The following is a 17169-nucleotide window of genomic DNA, read 5'->3' on the forward strand; positions in this document are numbered from 1 at the left end:
AGCTCTGTTAGGTTCTAAATCTAAAATTTGAGACGCGCACTTAACTATACACTATAGGAATGAACCTGGCAAACAGAAGAGTGCGAGAAGAGAAGGCAAAAATGCACAAGTTTGTAAAAGAGCCCTGGCTGAATAAAGCATATAGTTTTGCTAGAAGTGGTTCTAACACAGCGGGTGTATTAGTTCAGATTTGGATGACTTTTCATCTCTTTTGCTTTGTAAGAAGAACAGTCACCACCGTTACCTGAGGGCGAAGTGCAGTGTGGTACTCTTTCATAAGCTCAGGCAAATAGAGGTGACAGATAGGTTGAAATGGATTTACGGCCACAAGACTGCAGCCAGCGTATGTATAAAACACATCTACTCTGTACCTTGCTTGCAGACATTTCAGTACTGAAATAAACACACATTCTATTAGCAATTATTGGAAACAAATGCATTTTGTTTTCCCCAGTCCTATTTGTATAAGAAATCTTTAGGAAATACTATCTTTTCTGCCTATTCACAGATGAATTTAAATCTGATTTTTACAGAGTTTGAGAACAGTCAAATAAGATAATTTCTAGCATGTCTACCATGAATAAATATTCATCTTATAGGTTCATTTCTGGTCTTAAAAACCAGAATTTAAAGAACACCTAATTTGACTAATTAATTTCTTATGCATTCTCATTATAGGTTCCACATACAGAGCCCTGGAGATTGAATCATCTATTCATTCACAGAAAAAGGAGAAAGCATTGGAGAATTCTCCACATTGTACCATCAATATGCCTCAGTCTACAAAGGACCATTTTTAAAGTTAAGTGAAGACTGCAGTTTCCAAGCCTGATTTCAATCCTTGGCTTCTCTGCGAAGACTATTACAGTAAGAGGGCTCTACTGTTTGTGATGGTGTCTTGAGATAAGGAAATCTGTTAACTGAAACTGGACAGAGCACAAAATCCTTTCGCATAGCCATGTAAGAGCCATCCAGTAACAACTGCCAACCACTACCAATTCAAGGTGTATTTGAACCAGTGACATAGGTGAAAGGTTTTTTGTTTAAATCTTAGTTCCATGTTGCTGAGAGACCGGTGTGGGTTCAAAGCAATGCTAAAGAATATTGATCAAGCCAAGTTTAAAGACTGATCTCAAGTCAACAGAAATCTCTCCATTGACTTCAACAGGCTCTGGATCATGTCCGCAGGTACTATTTTCATGCTAGTATTACAGGGATCAGAATAGCTGACCACAATATATTTTGTATGCAGTATTGTTGTAGCTGTGTTGGTCCCAAGATATTAAAGAGGCAAGGTGGATGAGGGAATATCTTTTAAATATATTGAAGTTGATCCAATAAAAGAGATTGCCTCATCCATCTTGTCACAGTGTATGTTGACAGTTATTTGTTATGTGAAGTGAAGTAAGCTTCCAGGAGATGCCCCTGATGGCCACAAACACTGACCTGTTGTTGTGGTTACAGGATTAACTTTGGTAAGGTCATCTAAGAGATGCAATTTATCTTCATCACTCAGAAAAGCTTTAACCTCTTCTTTGAATGAGTCATTAAGCTCATTCTGGATGGCAGGATCTCTCTTTGGGCCATTCACCTGGAAAGCACATATAAAAGATAACACCTGTAATAGACTGAACACCAGGGTGGACTTTCACCTCTTCAACTGCAGTTTAAAGTCCCTTTCCAGTTTCCAAATAAGACAGATTTGATTTAAGCTCAGTCTTAGCAAGAAACAAATAATTCAGCACATTTTTACTACTGGTCTGACCTCTCTGCCCAGGAAGTATTAAAAAAAAATTATTATATATCTCACTACCGTGGAAGTTGTGTTTCAGTCTTTAGACGGTGTTTATTTGATGTACGAGAGATTGTGAACTAATGACAATTTTTATGGGCTTAATTCATCCCTGGTATAATTCTGACTCAAGAGGAATGACACCATGGATAAATGTGTCCCTAGATGTATAGTTCTTGATGTTGGCAACTTTGTGATTCTTTAAGAACAAATACACTTACACAGTGGTTCGTGACCAGGGGATTTTGACTCCTCTAAACACCATATATTCAACACAAGATCTGACTCAAGGAAATGGCCTATTAGCCTTAATGGCTGGTGTACAGATCATATTAGTTGTCAGAGGTACTAAGGCTAATGGAGGTTCCCCAGGCTTGCCTTTTTTGGAGCCAAACAGTGCTCCACAACTATGGTTTTGCAATGTGTATATATAGTGCCCATTTGGAGAGGTGAATAGAGAGGTTATGCTATTTTGTCTGCATCAAACCAGAATTTGGCCCTCTACAAATAACTTATTTAAAGGTTTTAATCTGAGCCTCTGGGCTCCAGTGTCCTTGAAAACACTGTTTGGAAGGTCACTTGTTTGTTAAGCATACATAATGAAAAGCATAGCCAGTACACACAGGTTTCAGGTGCTGGGTTGTTTTTTTTGGGCAAATGCTGATTTTTGCATTCCTTCCTGCAAGCGTTCTGTCTCCTCCTCCCCCCCCCCCCAAATTATGTAACTATCATTAGTGTTACAAGTTGACCACGTCTTAACACGCTGTTTTTTGTTTATACCAAAAAGCTGCTGAATACAGTTAGCAAATACAATTTGTTAACTGACCTCAGCAGCATTCAAATGGACAAACAACATCCTCTAGACACCACTTGCACATATGGCTCTGCAGGAATAATACGCAAATTAGAATAATAATTCCTCAAAATTAATATATGCACTTGGGGATCTCCAATTTCTTTCCAGATTGGATATAAATGGATTTAAAGTCATGCACAATTCTATAGCATACGAATAAAAATTTGCTTACCAGTAAAGTTGAATGAGACGAGAGTAGGTCAGATGTTGACATGAACATGGTTTTCATTATCATACCATGTATGAGCATTAAGGACCCAATGAGTTCACAGCTGGACATGCTGAACTACACAAAGCCAAATACTGCTCTTCAGATAATACTCGAGTTTTGTTGTTGTTGATTCCCCTATCTGTGGAACAATATGCATTGTTCTCCCCCTGCCCTCTCATCGGTTTACTGTTTAATGTTTACGGTAGATAAATGGTTGCAAACTCCATTGCAGAGCTGGCTGTAATAAGTCCTGGAAAAGGAGGCTTTTTTGCTGGCTTTTATTAGTTAGCCCAACTTCCTTGCATTCACCTTCATCTATTGATATGTATGGCTAAAATCAAAAATATGCAAGAATTGGCTCAACTCTTAAAATCCAAGCAGGAGGAAAAAAGTGCACATTTTAACAATGTTATTGAAAATTTAATTTGAAGAATGATGATTAAACAATAGTGATAGTCTATTGTAATCCTGCAATTTCTAGTTGTAGTGGGCTACATCCCTGAATGCAGGCCTACCTAAATTAAGGAATTGCCAGTACTCACTAGTCTTACTCATTTTATCAGCCATATATTAAAAACAATCTTTAGTAACACAGATCAAAACCTTAAACTTATCAAATCTAGTGTCTTGATACTACCCAGAGGTTATTCACAAATTTGTGGAGCAGCTGCAGGGCAACAAGGGAGGGGGAAAGAGGAAGAGAATACTTTAACAGTCTCCGATTGTGGATTACAAATCAACTGAACCTCAGCCCAGCATTATTTTATGACAAAAAGTTTAAATTAATGAAGACGGACAATATTGGGGCTTTTACCTGTTTTGGCATATTATTCAGATGTCTGATGCTGTGTATGGGTGAATTTGGAAAGCTCTAGAAACAGGACTCCTGGATAGGAGAGTTGATACCGTGAAGGCCTTCAGACTGGTGGACCTTGTTCAAGTCAAAGTGGAGGTCCTAAGAGAAATCAACTTTGTTATTTCCGAAAGAGTAATGCAAACCGCATAATTCTGCACTGCTTTCCTGGAGAAGAGACTCAAGCCTGAACTCTAGTACGGATGTAATGTTCTTCTCTAGAGAAGCCAGCCCCACCAGAATAAGGAGTTAGTTAACAATGGAGCTAGCTAGTTTATACATGTTGTTACACTAACAATAAAAATACTTGGTTTGCCCTCAGCCAACCACGTTTAAGCAACTTGATCTGTAAAGGAATTTAAAAAAAAAAAAAAAATTAATACTCCCAACATCTGTGCTCCACCAAGTTATACTACCAAAGAGGGGGCATAAAATATTTTCAGCCATGGGGTTGACAGAAGCAAATTGAATGAGTTTTAAGTGTCCTAACTAGGAAACATGCAGAACCAAGAACTACTTGGCTTTAGATGCACTCCTCACTTAGATTTCAAAAGAATTAGCCTATTAAATACATTTTTATTTAACTACTTAAACTTATAGAGCCTTACTTATAGAGCTATTTCTTTTGGACTCATTTAGATTCCAAGTGGCCCATTAATCCTGCCCTCTCCTTTGTTGCTTTAATTGGGCCAAATTCATCACGAGTGTAATTTCAGAGGTTCATTGACATACGCTAATGATCAGTTTGGCCCATCATCATCAAATCATTCATCACCAATAGAGCAGTGTCAAATCTAGTCTTGACTATTTCCAGCAAAGGAGTTTCCACTATCTGTCCTGGCATCTTGTTCCATTGTCCCACACTATTCTTACAATTCAGTTTGCACTAATATTTTAACATGTGTTCTCTACATAAGTGTAGACTTATAGCTACTGTTTGATCACTTCTAATCCATTTCATCCAGCCAGACCACCAGACAAGAGCTTCCCTCAAAGACACCTTTGTACTGAACTAAGTTGCAGGTGCCATCCTGTCCTTCACCCAAACTTCCCAGTGAACATGAACTTGTTAAGCTCTTAGGATTCCCAGCCAGGTTCAGAATCAAGGTCCTTAAAGTTGCAGAATGCTGTGATACCAGACCAAAGTGTCCTATTTTTAACAAATTCTGTATTTCAGTGCAACTTTCATTATGTGTTTAAGTCTCAGAAGTCCAGGTGAATAACTTGATTGCATTATGCATAACCAATTCTAAAGCATAAGTCATTTTGGCCCAGATCCTCAAAGGTATCTAGACACCTAGCTCCCATTGATTTAAGTAGGAGTTAGGCCCCTCAATGCCTTTGTGGAGCTGGCCTAAGAATGTGGGGTCAACAAATTCAATTCTACTTCCACTGAAAATAATAGGATCTTTGCTCTTTACTTGAGTGGAAGTAGATTCATGACCTAGCTGAGTACATTTATTTCGGTGCATCTCCTCTAATTCTCTTTGTACTCACTGAAGGAAGAAAAAAAAATTAAATAAAGCTTCTTTAGGAAAATGAGTTGTGTGAACATTTCTTTACTGCAAAATCAGCTACTTGGTTTCTCTTGGATTAAGAGGAGTAAAGCATATAGTAAATTCCTCACAATGAAAATAAAGTTTATCTTCATTCCTGCGGTTACATCAGATAGGAAAAGTTAGTGGGTCTGATAGCATCGGTGATGTCAGAGCATTTCTGGATAGGGTGCGACTCTTGAAAGTTAAAGCAAGACATACTTGCTCATTACTGGTTTTATTCTGCTTCCCCTGAAATCAAAGGGAGTGTTCCTATTTACTTCAATTGAAGGAAGGTTAAGCCATATTTTTTGCTTTCTTATTCTAGCAATGAAAAACGATTGATTGTCTAGGCTTCAATAACTGTATCCGTCCTACCACACATCCTAGATGCGTGAACTGCCGTGGTTTTAGTTTCATGTAAGTGGTGTTTAAAGATAAGGCTTGTTTAACAGTACAGTGATCCTTAATTTGAAAGATCTAGAGAGCAACACATGTTATTAACAGTTATGCACGGAACTGTTATACCCACTCTGCACTTCTCTACCTCCTTCCAATCTTAAAATACGTAAGTGCTTTACAAACTACTGATTTAAATCTTACAAGCTGTTGAAACAGGGCGGGAGAGAACAACTCCAGTTTACAGATATCAAACTAACTGTCCAAGGTCACACAGCAAATCTGTGACAGAACCAAAAATAGAATCCAGATCTGACTCCCAACCCCATATTTTAACTATTAGACTATACTTCCATCCAAGCACAACACCAAAACAATAGCTTTTCCTGACTACACTGGAGACATCTATTAGAAAGTGATTTTTAAAAAGGGGAGGGAGTTTGCATCATCTTCTGCATTGTTTTCAAAGTTATTTGTTTTCTGCCTTCAATTAATCTCTGAAAGAGGTTTTATTTAAAGTTTTCCGTGATTATGTTTCTATTCAAACACACACGATTTAACCTTGACTGAAATTATCTCTTTGCGGTCTAGGAATTCTAGAGTAGGCTTTGCTAGTATCTAGTTTAGTGTTAACCTTCCCATAAGCAAAAGGACATGTCAAATAAGCAGACAACCCCCTCTAATCCAGATTTGCGACCAAAAGACACTTATGAAGGAAACTCCATTTCTACAGTGCCTATATAAAGTTAAAGATATAGTTCTGTAGTGCATAAAACAAACTATTTGCAACACTTATCTAATCTACAAATGTATGCTGGATGCTTTATAGTAAAACAGTTAGCCTTGTTTTTAATTTAAGGCATTATTGCTGATTTTAAATATGATTTTTAGGCTTTCAAGGGCACCCCAATGACCTTCTGAAGTTGAAAACTGTCTTTAAATGCAGTCAGTGAGTGGTTAATTCTGTGGATTGGGCTGAAATAGAAAGAGTTTACACTCTACACATCTAGAAAGGTCTATACCAGAAAAGCGTAAAGCAGAATGGCTATACCACCCATCCCTTACACTTCACCAATCTCTTCCTGATCTCAGAATGCGTAAAGTGGAGAGGACTGTGTAGAAGTGCAGGGAATAAGAGCGAGTTTGTGCAGCTGGGGGAGAGAATTTGACTCAAACACTCCCATCATTAGAGATAAGGGGCGGGGGAGAAGGAGCAGATCAGATGTTAAACAGGGGAGAGGGTGGGACGTGGGGGAGCGCCGCAAACGTTAAATGGGGGGAGAAGAGCTGGAATAAAATAAATATCCCTAATTTGGGACTCACCCGTTCCATAGGGCGCGCACATGAGACCGCAACCAGGCAGGCGGGCAGCCGGGAAGGAGAAAGCTGCTGCCGGGGCTGGGCTGGCCAAGGAAGGAGGAGTTGAAGGCGCAAGGGCGGAGGCTGCAGTTTGAATCCGGAGAAGAGCCCGGTCCCACACCCTGGCCGGGCGCCACCCCGCCCGCAGACGGCACCCAGCGGGCCTCTGGAAAGAAGAATGTGAACGCCTTGGCCTTGCCTGCCGAGCCCAGCGCTTCTCCCGGCCGGACTGATTCAACCGCGGCTGGAACCACGTGGCGCCAGGAACACACGTGTCTCTGGTTCCAGCCCCCACCCGCTGTGGGTTTGGAAGGGGGTGGGAACGTTGCTGGCATCGATCTCTGGAGTAGGGGCTGGTGGGGCTTCATGGCAAATCCAGGGGTGTTGTCCTGAATCTTTAAAAGCAGCCCCTAATGCAGAGATGCTAACAACATTTTCTCCCACTTCCTCCTCCCAAACTTGTATGTGCCTGCATCGGTCATGTACATACATACGCTAAGGGAGAGGGCATGTGGGTGTTTTGGTTACCACAGGGGCGTGGCAGTGCGGCTTTCTGTTTTGCAGTGTCACTTAACGGTGCCTCAGTTTCTCCGTCTGTAACATGGCGATCTCTGTCCCAGGGAAGGATCATTCGAGAGTCTGAATTCATTAATATTTGCAAAGTGCCTTGATAGAAATGCTACATAATTTTTATAACCTTTTCTGTAGTCTCGCTTTCAAGAAATACCACATTTAAAATGTCATTTCCCACTCCTGCAAAGACTTAAAGTACATGCTTACCTTTAGGCATCTGAGCGATCCCATTTTCTTCAATAGGACTGTCACGTGCATGGAGTTGCATGTGGCTTTGTAGGATCAGGGCCCTAACTATTGACAGTAAATTCTCACTCAGAACTAAAAATATAAGTGTTTTTATTTTAAGTGCTTGTCTTTAACTCTCACAACTTCACAATAATTTTAAAAAAACAATATTTCACATAAAATCTAATGCCTAGACCACGTGAAACCTCTGTATGTTAACAACAAAGCTCAAACAACTAATTGATAACTTCAGCATCAAACCCTCAGCCATCTTATTCCATAAACACTCAGAGGCAGGGGAAAAGTTGTTTTAAATGGTCTGCTTATGTAAGACAACAACACCTACTCTGGGTGGCTTTGGGGGGGTCGCTGATGGGGGGGCGGATGGACCGGGGGAACAAAATGTTCATGGGCAGCCAACAGCAAGACTGGGAACTTCTGGTGTCTCAAACAGCACGAGATTATAGGCCCTATAGGGGATCAAAACTCAGAAGAAGAGTTTCCACCCATTTTAAACTGCACAGCAATCCTGTTTTTTGAGCATCAGGCCTATATCCCATTCTTCTGTTTTGCAGGATATTAAAGAAAGTGTTAAAAAACTCAGTGCAGAACAAAAATTAGGACGGGGGAGGTACTAGAGTAGTTTTCTACCTATTACCAGCAAGAGAGTGAGTTTGTCTGTGGGGGGGCGGAGGGTGAGAAAACCTGGATTTGTGCTGGAAATGGCCCATCTTGATGATCACTTTAGATAAGCTATTACCAGCAGGAGAGTGGGGTGGGAGGAGGTATTGTTTCATGGTGTCTGTGTATATAATAATGATATTCTGCAATTTCCACAGTATGCATCCGATGAAGTGAGCTGTAGCTCACGAAAGCTCATGCTCAAATAAATTGGTTAGTCTCTAAGGTGCCACAAGTACTCCTTTTCTTTTTGCGAATACAGACTAACACGGCTGTTACTCTGAATTCTACCTAGTTGTCTCCTCCAAAATGAAATGTTCCAGTGTTTTGTGAAAACATTATTTTAGAGGTCATTGTTATAATGGTATATCAATTTACCAAAACAGTAACTGCCAAATTCCACCTATGGATGCTCATCTGCAATTCCCATTGACATTAAGGAAAGCTGACTTCAATCGAAATTGAAGGTACATATCTGAGGGTGACATTTGACCCTAAAAAAGCAAGTGAATTGCATCTCTTTGTATTTACAAGTGTATGGGGATTTAGGCAACTCTCATATTCTCTACCTCCCTTGCCAACATTTGGAAAGTATAAAAGGGACATTTAAAGAGAAAAATAGAAATGTGTCTTTTAATAACAACGCTTTGTATTTCTACCGAGTATCTTGCATCCAAGGATCTTAAAATATTTTACAATCTTTAAATAATTAAACAGCAGAAAATCCTCATTATGTAGCTCAATAAACCCCTAGATTAGATTGGAAGAGATTTCTGGAAGAAAAGAGTGAAAAAGTAGTAAATATTTGGGTTGCACCTAAGAGGGACAGTAGAGATATATTCCACACCTGCCACTCTCTAATCCAAAAAACTGTATGTAGTGGTAAATAATCAGGTATTGTCCTTTATATGAGTAGAAAGTAGGGCATGGTTCCTCCCCCCATTTGTTTTTCGTGGTGGCAGCTTTATACTAAATAGAGAAGAGGTTATTAGCCAACTGTGTGTTGAATCAGGCAATAAAGTAAAGCAGACTGGTTCCCTTAATGGTGAAAATGTTTGGAGGAAACAGAGTCCTCATTTACCTCTCTAGATTTGGATTTTGGCAGGCTACTACCGGAAGTAAAAGCAAGCAGAAGAGAGAGAGAGGGAAGCTAATGGTAGGTTGCAGAGAGAGGGAGGAAGAACTTCATTTAACAAGCAAATTCCCTTCCGCACAGAGAACGCTCATGGTGAGAATCTCCTGCATAATAAATGTCAAAGTCACAGAAGTTATAGAAATTATTAAAATAAACCGTTATTATTTTTCATATGCTGGCTAATGCCTCAGAGCTCTTCCAAAATTACTTGGTATCTATCATCTCTTGTGGGATGTCACAAAAGTGTAAAGAAAGGAAACTACTAGATGGAACCATTGCTTAAAACAGTCTTTGAACTCGTTTTATTTAATTGACTTAATGTTATATGATGCAATATTTTGGTTAATTTATTGCTATTATTTTGATAGCTGCTTTCAACTACCTGAAAGGGGGTTCCAAAGAGGATGGCTCTAGACTGTTCTCAATGGTAGCAGATGACAGAACGAGGAGTAATGGTCTCAAGTTGCAATGGGGGAGGTTTAGATTGGATATTAGGAAAAACTTTTTCACTAAGAGGGTGGTGAAACACTGGAATGCGTTACCTAGGGAGGTGGTAGAATCTCCTTCCTTAGAGGTTTTTAAGGTCAGGCTTGACAAAGCCCTGGCTGGGATGATTTAACTGGGACTTGGTCCTGCTTCGAGCAGGGGGTTGGACTAGATGACCTTCTGGGGTCCCTTCCAACCCTGATATTCTATGATTCTATGATTCTATTTATTTAGTGCTATTTATGTGCATGGTACTTTACTGAGAGAGAAGAGAGCACGTCGCTTGCCCTAATGCCTTAAAATCTAAATAGACAAAATACAGACAAACTAGGAGGGCAAGGAGTCCAATACGAAAATGAAGTGATTGATCAGTTGAATTTAGCTGTATCTTGGTATGCTATATATTTGCAGTGTTCTTTGTTGTTATTTCTGTGAATTTAAATTAAAGAATTATGAGATCAAGTAAGGCCCCGATCATGGAAAGACTTACACACTTTCTTAACTTTACTGCCATGAGTAGTTCATTTCAAAGGAACTACTCACGAAATTAAAGAGACAAGGTGGGTGAGTTAATATCTTTTATTGCAGTGGTTCTCAACCAGGGGTACGCGTACCCCTGGGGGTACGCAGAAGTCTTCTGGGCGGTACATCAATTCATCGATATATTTCTCTAGTTTTACAACAGGCTACATAAAAAGCACTAGGGAAGCTAGTACAAACTAAAATGTCATACAGACAATGACTTGTTTATACTGCTCTATATAATATAAGCTGAAATGCAAGTACAATATTTATATTCTAATTGATTTATTTTATAATTATATGGTAAAAATGAGAACATAAGCAATTTTTCAGTAATAGTGTGCTGTGAGACTTTTGTATTTTTATGTCTGATTTTGTAAGGAAGTAGTTTTAAGTGAGGTGTAACTTGCAGGTACACAAGACAAATCAGACTCCTGAAAGGAATATAGTAGTCTGGCTCTAAACCTTTCCACTGTTTTTACTGGACCAACTTCTGTTGGTGAAAGAGACAAGCTTATGAGCTTGCACAGAGCTCTTCAAGTCTGGAGTAGGTTCTGAGATCTGAAAACGAGCTCTGAGTATGGCTCAAAAGCTTATTTCTTTCACCAACAGAAGTCAGTCCAATAAAAGCTATTATCTTATATCTAATATTCTGGGACCAACACGGTTACACCACCACTGCAAACACAGTAATAAAGTTAAACATGTGTTTAAGGCCTAAGAGAGCAGGGGTGGTGAATTATTACAATATGCTGTGGATGGAGATAGAGCTAGTTTCAAAAGTATTTATAGTGGTAGGGAGACAGGGTGAAATTGATTATTTAATACTTAGTCCTGCCATGAGTACAGGGGACTGGACTAGATGACCTCTCAAGGTCCTTTCCAGTTCTAGGATTCTATGATTTATTCCTATTTCATAATCCTGAGGAGTCATCTTCTAAGGAGCATTTGACAACAAAGTTTGTGCTGGATAAATTTTCTAGGTAAAGAAAAGAGAAAACAGAGATGGTTGCTAAAGGTGAAGGCTCCAAGAATTTTAGCATGACAGCTGTCAATGTACATCAGTGCCCCTCAGAATTTGTGTTTGATTAAGCTGCTTGAATCTTTTTTTTTTTTTAAATGGTATTAATGGAAATGTAAACTAATATGTTTGATATGCCTTTTTAAAATCCATTTTTATAAACTTTTGCTGGGTTTGATATACTAACTTGAGTTAATGCATGTTGAAATCATTCTGCTTGCCTGACTTCATCAAATGGTAAGCTTTCAAATTTATTATTTAACATTATATGCAAAATTATTGTTAGTGCTTGTGAAAAATGAGGGATTAGCTTCACTGAAATGTTCTGTATGTATCCATAAAACAAGTGACGCCTGGGCAGGAGCAATGCTAATTTTCCCACCAATATGCCTCCAGTGTAACCTAGGTCCTTCTGAATGCTGCTCCACACAGGCCTATATAGAACAGCTTGCAGAACTGGGGCCTTAAGAGGATACTTCAGTCAGTTTCTATTGTATTTGGTTTCTTCATTGAGAATGTAAACAAAGGTGCAAATTGTGATGATGATGTTTCTGATGTGGACACGGGCCACAATCTTCCAGATTGTTTTGTGTTGGTAGATCACTGCACCTGTGTGGAGTAACTTGCAGGGTTGGAGTCTTCTCCATGAAGGCCACTAGTTTAATCCACACATGCCGCCGAACAGCTGTCCAATAGATAACGACAGCTTTTTTGTTGCAGCATATTTAATACCTCTAAATGTATTCTCTAAAACAATAAATGCTATGAGACTAGTTACATATATATTTTAACATTTATAACTTTCAGAAAAAATCCTTTGGTGTAACAAAACTATGTTTAAAAATACGGCTTCTAAATGTCTCACTATAACAAAGCAAAATTTGTATGCTAAACCTTGGGCATAAATCCTGCAGACACTTACATATGTGTTTAACTTTACTACTGTGAGTAGTCCCAAGTTAAGCACATACATAAATGTTTGCAGAAGTGGGCCTGTTATTGTGTGGGGTGGGGAGGGGAGGGGGGAAGGAGGCTTTTATTTTTTATTTTTATTAATAGATATTTTAAGAATCATTAAAAACCAACAAGATGGCCAAAACACTTCTTATGACATTGCATCATTTCTTATGGGAAGCGTATGTTTTGGGAGGCAAAAAGAATTCACCTGTAACTAAAATTAAGTTGGTACTTATGAAAATCATTTTTATTTAATATGTCTTATGTTTCCATATGTAAAAGGAAGCGTAGCGTAAATTAAACACAAACTTGCAAAACATTCTTGCACTACAAAAATTAATTCTAGTTTACATTTTGAATTGCATAGGAAGAAGAATGTCACAAAAGCTGCTGAAAGAAGCCTTTATCAGCAACTTAAATGGAACAAGTTTTCTAGAAATTTCAATAGGTTTAACTCTAGCTCCACTGTGTATAGCTTGCAGAGGTTTGCTGTTAATTTTGTATAATCTGCACAATGGAAGACCTTTACATTCAAGAAAGTATCATCTACTACTCGACTTTACAGTGCTAGTAGTTCCTTTTGTGCTCAGCTGTACAATTTTGTCCCCTGTACTCCCTCTTTTGCCAATAACTATTGGGGCCTTCTGTGCAGGATTATTTTATAAAATATACAACAGACGAAATCATTGTATCAGGACTCCTCCGAAGCAAATCATACATGATTTCCTGAAGACTAGCTTAGAACCAGACTACATTCCATCAATAACAGTGTTTCGTGTTTACGTCAACATATTAACTGCAATTAACATTCTAGCAGTGGATTTTCCACAGTACCCCAGACGGTATGCTAAAACTGAGACCTATGGAACAGGAGCTATGGATTTTGGAGTGGGAGCTTTTATTTTTGGTAATGCTCTTGTTTGTCCTGAAGTTAGACAAAAAACAGGTGTGCAATCCAAATTCTCCTGTCTAGCAAGACAGTTGTTATCTGTTTGGCCATTAGTTTTTCTTGGCTTGGGACGACTGATCAGTGTTAAAGCTGTAGAGTATCATGAACATTTTTCAGAGTATGGAGTGCACTGGAATTTTTTTTTTACTTTAGCCATTGTGAGAATGACCGCATCACTACTTTTAACTCTATTTCCAACCAACAAATCATGGATTGTTTCTATGATTCTTGCTGTATTTTATCAGCTTATTCTTGACACTACCCATCTGAAGATGTTTGTTTTATATGGGAGTGATGGCAAAGATACAAGGGTTGGATTTTTAAATGCTAACAGAGAAGGAGTGTTCTCCCTTTTTGGTTATCTGGCTATCTATATGGCTAGTGTGCAAGTGGGGTTATATTTGTTAAAGAAGAGAACTTTAGTCAAGGACTGGATTGAAGTAATATGTTTCTTTCTGCTGACAGTTTTCATACTCTTTATATTTCTTCCTATGTCTCAAGTTTATGTTGAGCCTGTGTCCCGCAGGATGGCTAATCTGCCTTTTTGCATCTGGATAGTTGCTCAGTGCCTGATATTTTTAATCTGTTTTTTAGTGACTGATCTTATTTTGGTGTTTACAAAACTTCTGGTAAATGGGTCTCGAGTGCCTTGCTGTTGGAATTTTACACAACCACCTAATACAAATACAAAGCACGATTCAGAGCCCACATCTATCAAAAGAGAAAGACAGTGGCTAAGTATTTGCATAATTAATGCTATTGATAAAAATCAGTTAGTTTTTTTCTTGCTAGCAAATGTTATGACTGGCATAGTGAATATGATGATAGATACAATCCACAGCAATACCACATTTACCTTATTTGTGCTACACTTGTATATGTTTACTAACTGTTTAATTATGTATATATTGCATGCAAAAAACGTAATATTAAAATGCTGGTGACTATTGAAACTACTTGTGTTCTAGTACTTTGTATCTTAAGTGTACAAGTAAAATTTATATTTTGTTAGCCATGCTCAAGTGATAGTTTTAATGGAAAATACAAATTTTGTCTTAGATTTATTTCTGTGCAAACATGTTGGTTTGTAGTATACTGTGTATTTATGATTTATATCTAGGCTTGGCAGGATTCAGTTTAAAAAAAATTTTTTTGACAGTTAATATCAGTGTTTATTTTTAAGCATTTTCCCTATGTTTACCAATTTAAATTTCAGGTGTGCAAAATTATGGGTTTTAAGCATTTTTTTGGTATTTTTATCTATCTAAATTTTCACAATTGCGGGAAATTATGGAGATCAGACATTGGGGAAGGTCAGACAATCATTTAATGACAGTAGACATTTTGATTCAAGAAGTTAAAGCTTTATAGCTATTAATGCACAAATTGTCAACATAACAGAACTTACTAAGTAAATATCCTTAAATCAAACTAAGTTTTTAAGCAGCATTTTTCTTACTATGGTTTTCTGTAAATTTCAACTATTATTGATGGAAATATTTGTTGTTGTTGTTGATTTGTGTCCTGACAGTGAAATTGACATTTACTGGAAAAAAACCTAATCCTTCCAGGTCTATTTTTACCAAATGATACCATCACCCAGTGAAATTTATGGAAAATGTAACACTTTTTTTTTTTTTTTTTTAAATAAACACCTTATTTACATTTCTGGATCTCTTTATTTTTAAAAATACATTTTAAAGTATTATCAACAAACTGTTTATTGACCTTTGTCTTGATCTTGCAAACACCTGTGCCAAGAGTAACTTTACACATTGAATACAATAGGACTATTCACATGTGCAAGTGTTTGTAAGTTTGGGGCCACTGTACGTACATTAACAGTTATTCCTGGATAAGGCCCTGGTATGAATAAGGTATTAGAAACAATTATTTTATAAAAGGTAAATTTTATATTGAATAAATGAATATATTAAAAACTGTGACTCCAATCCAGCAAAGATTAATTTTTTTGAGTTAATCATGTGCGTTAACTGTGATTAATTGACAGCCCTAATTCATAGTACAATTTTCTGATAACCAATAATACATATTTATTAAAAAGGATTCAAGTGTTACTTTAGGTGGCAACCAAACTAAGGCCTCAGTCATAAACTCAGAGTGACTCACGTGTATTAATGGTTGGAGATTTGGAGCCTAAGGCCCAGATCCTACAACGACCTCTGCCTGGGTGCAGGATAGGGATGTATATGGGTATGATAAAGTTGAATTGTCTGTTGGTAAAAGAAGCAAACTACATATAGCAGGCTGGGCAAGGTATTATTTAAATTGCACTTTGTTGAGCAAAGGTTTAGGCCCTGATCCTGCAACTGGTAGAGTGTAGGAGTACGTCTAATCAGGAATAAAAGACCAGCAGCATAGCCACAGCTGGCCCAGGTCAGCTAACTCAGACCCTCCCGCTTTGCGGGGTTGCAGAACTCAGGCTCCAGCCCAAACCCGAACATCTACACAGCAATATTACAGCCCTGCAGCCTGAGTCAGATGACCCAGGCCAACCACAGTTTTTAATTGCTGAGTAGATGTACCCTAGAGGAGGCCCGCTGTATCTGTGCAGTGCCCCACTGACTCTAGCTGGGTTCAAGTCCAGGAACGTGCTGTTGATTGCAGGCCTGGAGGCTTGGTTTGTAATGAAAAAGACTAACAATTGAGCCCTGTAAACCAATAGGATTGTAGTATGCAAATAAATTATGAAATAGGGGATGGGGTTGGCTCTTTTATCTCTGATGTCACAGTCCCAACAATGAACTATTCATAGTAGGTGGAAGATGGCAGAACTCCACATCATGGGTCAGTCACCCATTTTTAAATCTATATAAAGTAAGTCATTCACCACTGAATTAGTGAGAGTACCAATTAATTCATGTTCCTTATTGTCAATAACAAGCATAACAACTTCTGGCCTGAGGCAATTGGCATAGTTTTTAGGACAGAATGTTTAGTCCATGAATAGTTACAGATAGCTAACCATATTTCATGGGCGGGTTAAAAGAACCAATAAATGTGAAGCAGAGTTCTTTGATTAACAAAGCTTTTCACGTTAACTCCTGTGTGATGATTTGAGAAGATGCAAGAGAAGCTGGCACAATATGAACAAGACATTAAATCATTTTTTTGCTTATCACTTTCTAATGAGAAATTAAGTGAGTTTCCAGTCTACAGTACCAAGACCCTGCTGGAGAATTTAGGCTAGAGTACATGGGGCCTTGATAATGATGGTAGGAGAATCTGAGATTGCATTTTGATGTTTGTATACATTTTAGCCATGGTTTCGGAAATGGTTCTGAACAAGTTTTCTCCTGCCTACACATGCACTCTAATCATGTTCAGCAACAGCTATTGTAATATCTGTTAGCAGCAACAGCTACTTTTCATGATGTACACAAGGCTGGAGAAGTTACCTAATTTGTCCCAGATGACACTGAAAATAGGCGCCAGGTGGGAATTAAACCTAGTTCTTATTTTAACCCCTATCCCACACTCCCATTTTCCCCTCTACCTTTATCAGCAGTCACATAAAATGCAGGGGATTTCCTTTTTAGCCCCCAACTTTTTCTCCTTCCTTTACTAGCTTTCTAATTTCTCTTTCACCTT

At 38.3% G+C, this 17169-nt stretch overlaps 2 protein-coding genes across 2 annotated transcripts in view; one reads left to right on the forward strand and one right to left on the reverse strand.

Moving 5' to 3' along the window:
* The window catches only part of MYO19 (myosin XIX), a 28480-nt gene extending 21257 nt beyond the window's left edge, over window positions 1–7223 (reverse strand). The window contains 4 exon segments of the mRNA XM_007057621.4: window positions 245–393; window positions 1447–1591; window positions 3674–3814; window positions 6970–7223. Of these exon segments, the coding sequence (XP_007057683.2) occupies window positions 245–393; window positions 1447–1591; window positions 3674–3685 (306 nt within the window). The 5' untranslated portion in view covers window positions 3686–3814; window positions 6970–7223.
* A 332-nt stretch (window positions 7224–7555) lies between these two features.
* Window positions 7556–15222, forward strand: PIGW (phosphatidylinositol glycan anchor biosynthesis class W). The gene is made up of 2 exons (XM_043531447.1): window positions 7556–7685; window positions 12973–15222. Exons 1-2 carry the CDS (start codon window positions 7682–7684, stop codon window positions 14499–14501), a joined length of 1533 nt encoding a protein of 510 aa, XP_043387382.1. The 5' UTR covers window positions 7556–7681; the 3' UTR covers window positions 14502–15222.
* Window positions 15223–17169: the final 1947 nt, after the last annotated feature.

The sequence above is a fragment of the Chelonia mydas genome, chromosome 17 (genome assembly GCF_015237465.2).
Source record: "Chelonia mydas isolate rCheMyd1 chromosome 17, rCheMyd1.pri.v2, whole genome shotgun sequence".
Lineage (NCBI taxonomy): Eukaryota > Metazoa > Chordata > Testudines > Cheloniidae > Chelonia > Chelonia mydas.